The sequence below is a fragment of the Muscardinus avellanarius genome (assembly GCF_963383645.1).
Source record: "Muscardinus avellanarius genome assembly, chromosome: 16".
NCBI classification, from domain to species: domain Eukaryota; kingdom Metazoa; phylum Chordata; class Mammalia; order Rodentia; family Gliridae; genus Muscardinus; species Muscardinus avellanarius.
The window spans coordinates 54682019-54694047 of NC_137802.1; the positions used below are offsets into that span (position 1 = coordinate 54682019).

A 12029-nucleotide genomic window follows, 5' to 3' on the forward strand; every position below is an offset into this window, starting at 1 on the left:
GTAGCTGAGGCTGGCTTTGAACCTGTGCGATCCTCCTGTCTCAGCTTCCCAAGCACTGGGATTACAAGCGTGCGCCACCATGCCCGGTTTACCTACGTTTTTACTGATGAAAAAACTGAGGCCCAGAGGTAAAATGCTTGGGCCAAGATCAACCACCTTTTCATGCAAAGCTTGCTTCTTACTATGGCTGTCATTAACCAAGAACCGAGTCCAAGAAGAATGACCTGACTAGGCCAGGATCACAGTGTCACAGTGTCATCTAGGTACCAGTTTTAAAATGTCCCGTGCCTTGAGAATGCTGGTGCTGCTTTCAGCAATGCAAAAATGGAACTTGTTCACCACGGAAGATGATGTCACTGGGCTGCTTTCTGTTCTAGCTGCCCAGGCTCACTTGCGCTACAGCGGGCATCAAGCCCTTTGGCCCCTCTCCTGGAGCAGCTCTGACTCTGTCATCTGGTTGCCCCCAGAAGCTTCCACCAAGACCCCTCCCCAGTCTGGAAGAGGGTAGGGTCCGTGGTACCCTCCTGCAGCCTTCCCCAGAGCACTGACTGAAAACCCCAAGGGGTGGAAATGTTTTTTATTATAGCTTTGGTCAGACTGGGCGCAGACAGGCTGGGGCTTTATGGGTGCTGGGAAGCTATCCAGTCCCCCCAACCCACCCCTCCCCCAGACGGGGCCACCCTGGAGCTGGAGGGCTGTTCATCTCAGCGCAGGAAGCAACCCAACAACTTCCTGCCAAGCTGGGGCTGGCTGGCTGGCTGGCAGGCCAGGGTGGATGGTGAACAGTCCTACTGTGCAAATATACATCGCAGACGGCTAGGCAATCAACCTGCCTCCTGGGACAGGAAGGCAAGCTGGGCCAGCTTTGTGGCTCTGCAGTGGGGGCACCTAGCTGTGGCCAGGGTGATGATGAGGAAGGGCCAGGGTGTCACAGCCAGGGAGGGTTGGCAGCCTGGGCCAGGCAGCTAGGGGTGGATAGCGGATGGGTTGTCATCTGCCCCTTTCCAGGAGGGGAGCCCTGAGGGGGGGATGAAGAACTGAGGATGGAGTAGGAGCCTGGGGCTCAATCGGAGTAGATGATGAAGCCGGAGAAAGTGCTGTATTTGTTGCTGTTGCCGCCGTGCGCTTTGCCCCCATCGAGCTTGATAAAGACCTCATCGCCCGCGTCCAGGTGCAGAATCACGCTGTTGCTGGCGTAGTCATAGTTCTGGTCTGCGTCCTGGGCAATGGCACTGGCCCGCACCTGCGGGGGTGGGAGTGGGGTAGGGGAGGGGGCGCGAGAGAGAGAGTAGGGAGGGAAGGCAGCCACATGGTGAGGATCTGGAGGCCCTAACGCCAGGCCGCGGCAGCGCTCAGCCTGCTCTCCCTGTCATCCCACCCCACTCCTTCCCAATCATACGTTACACATTCAGGAGGCAGAAAGAGAGGAGCCCTGGATTCTAGAGCAGGTCTCATCTGGGCCTGAATTTGGAGTCTTCCTCCTACATTCTCCCAGATCTTACCATCTAGCCTGCCTAGCACCTCAGTCCTTCTGAGGATGTTCCAGCATGGAAGTCCTCCCGGGCAGAGAAGGCTGCTCTAGACCTCCATGAAACGGAGGGTCTCCTCTCTCTCATCATTCCTTTCTCTCTAGTCTAATAATAACGATGCTTTACATTTCTTTTCTTTTTGTGGTACTGGGGATGGAACCCAGGGACATTCTACTTCTGAGCTACTCCCTCAGGCCTATTTTTTATTCTTTATTTTGAAACAAGGTCCCACTGAGTTGCAAAGGGCCTAAGTAGCTGAGGCTGTCTGCAAACTGTGATCCTCCTGTCTCCGCCTCCCAAATGCTGGGATTACAAGCTTGAGCCACCACTCCCGGCTTGATGCCTTACATTTCAATTACATCCACCTGTTCTTAGGTCGGTGGATGGACAAAAGGTTGAATCTTGACCCATGTCATGTGGCTAGACCAATACCAGGCTGCTGGTAAGCACCACCCCCAGAACCAGGGCCAATGAACTCTGAAGTTCATTCCATGGAAGGCCTGGTAATTCTCCCCCTCTGAGGCTTAGATTGGGCCTAAGGGCCTCAGCCCTGTAATTATGTCCTCTGGAGTGTTACCCTGGTCAGAGAGGACTTTCTGCTTCTCCTGGCTCACCCCCCAAAGAACAACTGGGTGAAAAGATTTTTAGCCTTATTTATCTGTGGTATTGGGGACTGAACCCAGGAGCTATACCCCCTAGTCCTCTTTATTTTTTATTTTGGAACAGGGTCTTGCTAGGTTGATGAGAGTCTTAGTACTTGCTAAGGATGTCCTCAAACCTGTGATCCTCCCGTCTCAGCCTCTCAAGTGCTGGAATTATGGGGATGCACCACTATGCCTGGCAGAATTCGAGCCTCCACCATCCTCAGTTTAATCTGACAACCTTGTTGGGATGGGGAGGGGACAGGCAGGACAATGGGTTAGAGAAGTACCAGCTTTTAGGTTGGAAGCCTGCTGTCACTTTTAGTAGTTCTGACTATAGCCATAAGATAATGGGGGTGAGCCAGGCATGGTGGCATACACTTGTAATCCCAGTACTCAGAAGGCTGAGACAGAAGGACCGAAGGTTGGTTTGTTTGTTTTGGGGTTTTTTTGGTGGTACTGGGGATGGAACCCTTCTACCTCTGGGCTATACTCCCAGACCTATTTTATATTTTTATTTGGAAACTGGGTCTCTTAAGCCAGCAAGGCTGGCTTTGTACCTTCGCGATCCTCCTGTCTCCGCCTCCCAAGGGCGGGTATTACAACCACCACGCCGGGCCGGCCGAAGGACTGAAGGCTTGATGACAACCTGACAACCTCGGCAATGTAGAAAGACTCTCAAAAACCTATCCAGATGCTATTTCAAAACAAAACAAGGCAGCAGGGAGTGTGGCTCAAAGGTAAAAGGCCCCTGGGCTCAATCCTCAATACTAAGAAATATATATGTATATAGGGGTGTGTGTGGTACTGGCTAAATTACCTCCAAATATTCCTCTCTAACAGTTGAAGCACCATAAGTCCTGAGACTTAGGATGTGGGGCCTCCCCAGCACATCCTGGGTAGAGAACAGAAAGAGAAGCATCTCCTAGGCTGTGGCTGTGGTAGGGGAGGCTGCCTTGAGTGGTCCCCTCTCTATGCTGCCCCTTCCCAGAAAGCAGCTTCCCCTTCCATCCCCCTGGACTGATGTCTCGGCTCAACTAAGCCAAATCAGGGGAGGGGCCTCTCCTCTCTCCTGGGCTGAAGGCAGAACTGGAGGTCAGCTGTGCCGAAGCCACTGACTTAGCCGCAATGCACTGATAAGGACCCAAGGTACTTGCATGCAACCCTTCATTTAAGCCCATACCCCTTCACCCATTCTCTGCCCCTGACCCAGATCAACGCTGGGGTCTCAGATGTGCAGGTGTATCTCTACACAGGTGGCCAGCTTGGGAAGAAACTGTTTGGAGAGCTTAACTGGGAAAACTCCTGGTCCCCTAAAGGTGGGAGGATAAAATGAGGGGAGGTGCTGTCTGTCTAGAAAAATGGATGAGAAGACTTGCCTCACCACTGCCACTGTTACAAAAGTCTTTTTCTTTTCTTTCTTTTTTTTTTGGGGGGGGGGCTAGGGATTAAACCCGTGGGCATTCTACCTTCAAGCTACATCCCCAGCCCTATTTTTTATTCTTTATTGGAAACAGGATCTCACTAAGTTGTGGAGAACCTCACTAAGTAGCTGAGGCTGTCCGCAAACATATGATTCTCCTGTCTCAGCCTCCTAAGTACTGGGATTACAAGCCACCACACACAGCAAAAGCCTTTTATTTCCTATTCACCTATTTATGTTGACACTAGGGATTGAACCCAAGGGCATTCTACCTCTAAGCTACATCACAGCCCTATTTCATGGTTTTTTTTTTTTTTTTTTTTTTTTGGTGGTACTGGGGTTCCTGGAAGCCCTTCTATCTCCAGGCTACACTCCCAGACCTATTTTTATATTTTTATTTGGAAACAGGGTCTCCTAAGCCAGCGCGCGCGGCTAGCTTCGAACCTGCGCAATCCTCCTGTCTCTGCCTCCCAAGCGCGGGGATTACAAGCGTGCGCCACCACGCCCGGCTTTCATGTTTTATTTTGAAACAGGGTTTCACTAAGTTGCTGAGGCTGTCCTCAGACCTGCAATCCTCCTGTGCCAGCTCCCAAGTACTAGGATTACAGGCATGAGTCACCACACCCAGCTCCTTTTCGCTTTTTATTTTGAAACGGTCTCCCTAAGGTGCTAAGGGTCTAAGTTGCTGAGGCTGGCTGGCCTCAAACCTGCAATCCTCCTGTCTCAGCTTCCTGAGTAATGGAGTTACAGGGGAGGCACCCAAACGCCTGGCTTACAAAAGCCTTTAGATGACAAAGAAAAAAATAATCTTGATGGGGCTCTGAGCTACTAAAGAAGAGTTGAAAGCAAGCAGCCAACTTCTGTATTGTTCCCTGGGCCCTAATCCTGGTAGTGTTTATTATTACACATGCATTTCATTATCTTTGCTAATAAATTACTACTAATAACAATTATTTTTATTACCCAGATTAATTTAGCCTTAACTCATTAAAACAGTGTGCTCCTTAATAGCCAAATCCATTAGAATACAGTCATCTGTCATCGGGAATCGCCCGGTGATGTGACAGGCATCAGAATAGTTCTTCTTATGTTTATTATTTATTCATCACCATGATTGTTGCTGTAATTATCCTAATTATCCATGGAGGCAGTGAGAATTTATGCTCTTCCATCCTTAGACAGTAGGGGATCCAACCAGAACACAGGGGTCCCCATTCCTGCCCAACTCTGAAAACACTGAGCTAAGGCATCCAGCTCATCCTGGGGCCACAGAGAAGTGTGAGGCCTTGAAACTGCCACAGAAGCAGGAGAGCAGGTCCACCCTTGTCACGAGGGGCACTGTAGATCATCTCCTCCAGGAATGCCAGCAGGGAAACTGAGGCCATGGTCTGACCAGGGAAAGTGGGTTGAGGAAGGTGTGTGTGCAAAAAACATGCCCCTGTCCCCAGAATGAATGCTGGGGTCTTGGCTGGGCAGATGTAAATCCTCATAAGGAGTTGGCCTGGCCCACAGGAGACACTTGCATTTTCTCACATTTGCTGTGTCCCTGATGTGCCAGGCACTGTGCACTCAGGGCCAGAAAAGATACCTGGGGGCCCTCTACTGCCACCAGGTAAGAGGCTGATCTCCAGCTGGGCCTTTACCCTGCAGCCCTCCGTGTATACACGCCACCCTCCTCACCTTAGTCAAACTGTGCTCCAAGCCTTTGCCCATTTGGGGTTTTGTTTATTATGGTATTAGGAATTGAACCCCAGGAGTATTCTACCTCCAAGATACGCCCCTAGCCCTATTTATTTATTTTTTGAAACAGAGTCTCATGAGGTTGTGGAGGCCCTCACTAAGTTGCTGAGGCTGGCCTTGAACCTGCTGCAATCTTCCTGTCTCAGCCTCCCAGGTACTGAGATTACAAGCGTGCACCCCCGCCTGGTGCTCTTCCCCATTTGTAAAACCTCCTCACAGCACCCTTCTCTGGACCAGCAGCGCCCCAAGGCCTGGCATGCCCCCATGCAGACCCCACCCCTAGTCCAGCTTATCAGTTTTGTGTTTATTGTGGAGGCAGCCACGCTCGGCTAACTCAGGACATGGCTCCCAACCCACAGCCCTTTCCTCAGGCTCATCATGTTGTTACAAGGCCTGAGACCACCAGGTGAGGGATGTGGACAGAGTCAGAGGGAAGGTGGCAACCCCACCCCCAAGTCATCTTGCTCAGGGGAGGGCCAGAGCCCAGACTTAGCTCTGCCTTCCCAACAAAGTTCTAGAAGCCTCTCTGCAGCAGGAAGCCAGTAAGAAAAAGTGCAGAGCCCCGGTGGTCCCTGGTCCTGAAGGCACAGAGGGAGGTGCCAGCCCCCTCTTCTGCTCCTATTCATTGCCCAGCCCTGTCTTATTTTTCTCTGCTTATTTAAGTGTTCCCACCCCTGAGCCAGCCTTTCCCTACATTCCCCACCCAACCTCCCCAGTACTGGGGATAGAACCCAGGGGTATTCTATCTCTGAGTTACACCCCAGCTATATATATATATATATTTTTTTTTTTGAGACAGTACCAGGAATGGAACACAGGGGCATTCTATTCTAAACTATACTTCCAGCTCTATTTTTTCTATTTTTTATTTTATTTTATTTATTTTTATTTTTATTTTTGGTGGTACTAGGGGTAGAACCCAGAGACTTTCTACCTCTGGGCTATACTCCCAGACCAATTTTTTTTTTATTTAGAAGTAGGGTCTCACTAAGTTGCTGAGAGCCTAAGTAGCTGAGGCTGGCTTTGAACCTGTGTCATCCTCCTGTCTCAGCCTCCCAAGCGTGGGGATTACAAGCGTGTGCCTCCACGCCTGGCTCTATTTTTTATGATTTATTTGGAAACAGAGTCTCACTAAATTGCAGAGGGCTGAGGTTGGTGGAGAACCTGCAATTCTCCTATCTCAGCCTCCCAAGTACTGGGATTACAAGCATGCACCACCACGCCTGGGTCTTTCCCTACATTTGACCTTTTATTTTCTCCCTAGCTGTGTCTCCTCACTGGGGTGGGGGTGGAGTTCCAAGTACACTATCCTCTCCTACTACTAGGTTGTTCTGAGCCCCAGTAGGCCACACTGAATCACTCCCCTTAGCCAACACAGTTGGGGTCAGAAGTCACAAGTTGGTGACTAGTGACTGTCTTTAACACAGTATTCATTAGAGTGTGTTATGACCCAAACAGTCCCTCTGCCAAGGCCATAAGGTCCTAGGGGTGAGCGGATAAAGTCCTTGGTAGAAGCCCCAACCTGGCCATGAGGTCCTAGGGATGAGTGGATAAAGTCCTTGGTAGAAGCCCCAACCTGGCTCGTAACACAGGCTCAAAACAACCATGTGGAACGACTGATGAGATTAAATGACCCTCCTGGGCAATCTGAAAGAAACCACAAAGGACGTGAGGAAGAGGGCTGAAGCCCTCCTAGTTTCTCTTGTTTTATTTTTGGAAGTGGCAGGAGGGTAGTCTAAGTATTTATTATTTATTTATTTATTTATTTATTTATTTATTTATTTATTTATTTATTGGTGGTACTGGGGTTCCTGGAAACCCTTCTAACTCCGGGCTACACTCCCAGACCTATTTTATACTTTTTTATTTTGGAAACAGGGTCTCTTAAGCCAGCAAGGCTGACTTTGAACCAGACCTATTTTATACTTTTTTATTTTGTTTTTTTATTTTTATTTTGTTTTTTTTTTTTTTGGTGGTACTGGGGTTCCTGGAAGCCCTTCTATCTCCGGACTACACTCCCAGACCTATTTTTACATTTTTATTTGGAAACAGGGTCTCTTAAGCCAGCGCGCGCGGCTAGCTTCGAACCTGCGCGATCCTCCTATTTCTGCCTCCCAAGCGCGGGGATTACAAGCGTGCGCCACCACGCCCGGCGTATACTTTTTTATTTTGGAAACGGGGTCTCTTAAGCCAGCAATGCTGACTTTGAACCAGCGCAATCTTCCTGTCTCCACCTCCTTCCTGTCTCTGCCTCCCAAGCCAGGGGATTACAAGCATGTGCCACCACGCCCGGCTCTAAGTAACTATTAAGTGATGGGTCTTTGAAACCCTTAGTTAAAGCCTGTGGTACCCACTCCTATGAGCCCCCTTTGCTAGGCTCCCCCAACACCTTGCTCCTACTGGAGGGGAAAGAAGGGGCTTTAGAGTCAGGCATGACGGTGCACACCTGTAATCCTAGGATTTGGGAGGATGAGACAGGAAGGTTACAGGTCTGAGGCCAGCCTCAGCAACTTAGTGAGACCCTATTTCAAAATAAAAAGTAGAGCTGGGCGTGGTGGTGCACACTTGTAATCCCAACATTTGGGAGGCTGAGACAGAAGAATTGCGGTTTGTGCACAGCCTCAACTACTACTTAGTGAGGCCCTTTGCAACTCAGTGAGACCCTGTTTCAAAAATAAAGAATAAAGTCAGGCGTGGTGGCGCACACTTGTAATCCCAATGCTTGGGAGGCTGAGACAGGAGGACTGCACAGGTTCGAGGCCAGCCTCAGCTACTTAGTGAGGCTCTCAGCAACTTAGTGAGACCCTGTTTCCAAAATAAGGTATAAAGTAGGTCTGGGAGTATAGCCTGGAGATAGAAAAGGCCCTGGGTTCCACCCCTAGTACCTAAATAAATAAATAAATAAATAGGGCTGGGAGTGTAGCTTGGAGTTAAAATGTTCCTGGGTTCCATCCCCAGTACTGCAAAAAATAAAAAATAAACATAAAAATATAAAGCCTGGTGTGGTAGTACACACTTATAATCCCAGTACTTGGGAGGCTGAGACAGGAGGAGGATTGTAGGTTTTCTGCCAGCCTCAGCTACTCAGTGTGGCCATCTACAACTTAGTGGGACTCTGTTTCAAAATGAACAATAAGCCAGGCATGGTGGTGCACACTTGCAATCCCAGCATTTGGAAGGCTGAGACAAGAGGATCGTGGTTCATGGACAGCCTCAGCTACTTAGTGAGGCCCTTTTGCAACTCAGTGAGACCCTGTTTCAAAATAAAGAATAAAAAATAGGGCTGAGGGTATAGCTTGGAGGTAGAATGCCCCTGGGTTCCATCCCTAGTACCGCAAAACAAAACAATAAAAAAAAATAGGGCTGATGATACAGCTCAGAGATAGAATGTCCCTGGGTTCAATCATCAGTACAGCAATAAATAAATAAATAAATAAATGATCAAAGCTGAGTGTGGTGGGGCACACCTGTAATCCCAGTACTTGGGAGGCTGAGACAGCTGGATCACAAGTTGGAGACCAGTCTCAGCAATAAAATAAAACCCTCAGAAATTTGGCGAGAATCTGGTTTCAAAACAAATAGGGCTGGGGGTAGCCGGGAGTGGCGGCACATGTTTGTAATCCCAGTACTTGAGAGGCTGAGCCTGCAGGATCCCAGGGTCATGGCTAGCCTGAGCAATTTAGTGAGGCTCTCAGGAATTTAGTGAGATCCTGTTTCCAAATGAAGAATAAAATAGGTCTGGGGTTGTAGCTCAGAGGTAAAAGCCCCCTGAGTTCCATTCCCAGTACTACAGTCACAAAAAAGAAAAGAAAGAAAAAAAAGAAGAAAGAAAAGAAAGAGATAGAGCTGGGGGTGTAGCTCAGAGGAAGAATGCTCTAGAGTTCAAACCCCTGCACCACACACACACACACACACACACACACACACACACACACACACACGGGGTTGGGGTATAGCTGTAGAATGTCCCTGGGTTCAATTGCTAGTACAAAAGGGGGGGGGGGCTTTCACCTCCCAGTGACTAAAGCAAGTTGCCCTACCCCAAGCACACATGATCTCTGCAGCCTCCTCTTGCTTCTTCTCTGGGGTCCTGCTATGACCTACCAAGGTGGCGCAGGGTCCAGGGCCCACCAGTGGCCTAGGGACTGCTTTGCTACCCAGGCATGCCCTCAGCCTCCTGAAACTCAGCTTTGTGACAGCCCAAACTTTCTTTGGGAGATATTCCATCAACGAAGGTGACATTGCTGCATCCCTTATTGGTGATTAATAAGAGGAATCGTGGGGCTGTCTGCAGAATGAGCCTTTGCTGGATACTATACTGGGGCCTCACATTTGGTCAGAAACCAAGGACAAAGAGGAGAGACACTGGAAAGCCTGATAGACACAAGTGGGAGAAGAGAGAGACCCAAGCAATAGACAAGAGGAAGGGTTGACCCAGGGGAGAGAAAACCAGAAAACCAGGGAGAAACGGACAGAAATGGCAGATGCAGCAAAGAGATGGACAAGAAACAGAGAGAGAAGAAAGAGAAAGGGGAGAGGCAGAAGCCAGAGAACGAAGGAAAAGAGAAAAGGGGTCAGACTTCCAAGCCCCTGATAGGCTTTCTGCAAACTCCCTCTCCTTCACTTACCCCCCAGCCTTGCAGAGCCCAAGGCCAGCAGCGCCTCAGGGTAGTGCCCTGGTAGGACGGGTTCCAATGAGAGCTTGTGTCTCAATCGCAGCAGATTCCTCCCAAGTCCCACTAGCTCAGTTTTAGTTCTGACCAGGGATCCCCGTTTTGCAAAAGAATGCTCAGCCTGAGAGAGCTGGGAGCACTGGGAGAGAGGTGGGTAAGGTCGCAGCCCTGAGGCAGGATTGGGTCTAGATTGATGTTCGTGGGTGGTTCCAAGGAGAGAGCTTCTGGGGTTCAGGTACCATGGTCCCGGAGCACTCCAGCAAAAGGAGAGGACCTCTTCCGGAACCCCACCCCACCCCCATACACACATTCTAGGAGTCAGGAGGAGCTGGACCTGGGGTAGTTTCCATCTCTTCGTCCCGCCTCTGGAGGAAAAACTTTTCCCCGGAGGCCACCTTCTTGCGCTGGGGAGCTCCGGCACAGTGGGAGGGGACCACGCAGTCCTGAATTTTGCAAAGGGTGTCAGGTCAGCCCAAAGGTCCCTTCTCGAGGGCGGGGAATGTACTGCAGCTGAGGCTTTGCGTGCTGGACTCCCTCTGCCTTTGTGCCCAAAACATTTCCTGCAGCCCGCCTTCTCTGCCTGCGCGCAGAGGGGCGCGCCTAAGTGCCGGCGGGCGCGGAGGTTGGTGCTCCCTACTCGGTGCCCCGGATCCCTTATCGCCTGTGGGTTTCAGCCCGAATCTCAGCTTTCAGCTGATATCAGCCAAGGACCAACCCCACCCACCCACCAAGGGCCAGTCCGCGCGCCCGAAAGCCCTGGGCTCTTACTAATTGGGATAATCTCCCGCAATCCCATGCCGCGGGCACCCGGCAGCGTCTGCCTTAGATCCGGAGCCCAGGACCCCAGGAGTCGGTGGTGCCCGCTGGTTCCGAACATCCCCGCAGGTAATGCCCAAGGCGGCCGCTCTGGGGTTTCCACCTGCGCCCGCCGGGCGCGCCAGTCGACTCTGATCAGTGCGCATCTGCCGCGGGCTCCTGGGTGCCCCCCCCACCGGTCGACCCCGTGCCCCCTCCTGGCCCACCTGGCCGTTCTTGCAGAGGTCCGCCCACATACTGGTGCCGTCGCCGCCGCGCATGAGGACGTGGTAGGTGAAAAAGTAGGTGCCGGGAATGTTGCACGTAAACTTGCCGCTGGCCGCGTCGTAGTTGTTGCCGAGGTTGGTGACCACGTCGTCAAACTTGAGCACCTCGTAGCCCTCGTGGGGGTTCTTGAGGCCGGCGTAGAAGGCGACTCGGGGCACTGTGGTGTAAGTGGCCGTGCTGATGGCGCCGCTGCCCCCTGCGCCCGGCAGCCCCGGAGGGCCCGGCTTGCCAGGCTCACCCTTCTCCCCGGGCGGCCCCACAGGACCCGGAGGGCCCGGGTCCCCTGGAGGCCCGGGGGGGCCCGGCTTGCCGGTGCGGCCCGGCTTCCCCTGGGGGCCCTGCACCAGCGTGGAGGGCGGGGGCGCGCCGCTCTGCTCGCTCAGGGCGTCGCTGCCGTCGGGCCGCGCGCCGGCGCCGGGGCCCCGCGCGGGGTAGGGGTCGCACACCATGCGGCAGGTGCCGAGCATCTCATAGTGGCCGTCCGGGCCGCCCGAGCTCACCAGCACCGGGATGAGCACCACCAGCACTAGCAGCATCACCACGCCCGCGGCGGCCGCCAGGAGGGTCTTCCGGCCGGCGCGGAGCCTGGGAAGAGCCGGGCCGCCCGGCCGCGCCGTCGGGGCAATGGTGCCGGCGGGCGGGGGGCGCGGGCAGGGCGCCCGCGCTCAGGGGCGGTCCGGCGGGGCTGCGGGCATGGGGCCAGGCCCCGGGCACCGCGCTGCGCTGGCTGCGCTGCGGAGCCCAGCCTCCGGCTCCTGCCTCGCGCCTCCCTCCCGCTGCGCGGCCGGACTGAGCCCGGCGGCCGCCGCCTCCCGCCTCGCGCCAGCTCCTCCCGCCTCCCGCTCGGGGCCACGCCCCTCCGCTGGGCCACGCCCACCCGCTCCGCACGGCCCGAGAGCGCGAGGGGTGGGGCCGCGGGCGGGGCCGGCGCCTAATTGGG

The 12029-nt window shown here is 52.8% G+C and overlaps 1 protein-coding gene across 1 annotated transcript; it reads right to left on the minus strand.

Annotated features, from left to right (window-relative positions):
- Positions 1-1063: 1063 nt before the first annotated feature.
- On the minus strand, positions 1064-11625 carry C1QL1 (complement C1q like 1; the record flags this gene model as incomplete). The annotated part of the gene is made up of 2 exons (XM_080713549.1): positions 1064-1243; positions 11029-11625. 2 exons carry the CDS (start codon positions 11623-11625, stop codon positions 1064-1066), a joined length of 777 nt encoding a protein of 258 aa, XP_080569675.1.
- Positions 11626-12029: the final 404 nt, after the last annotated feature.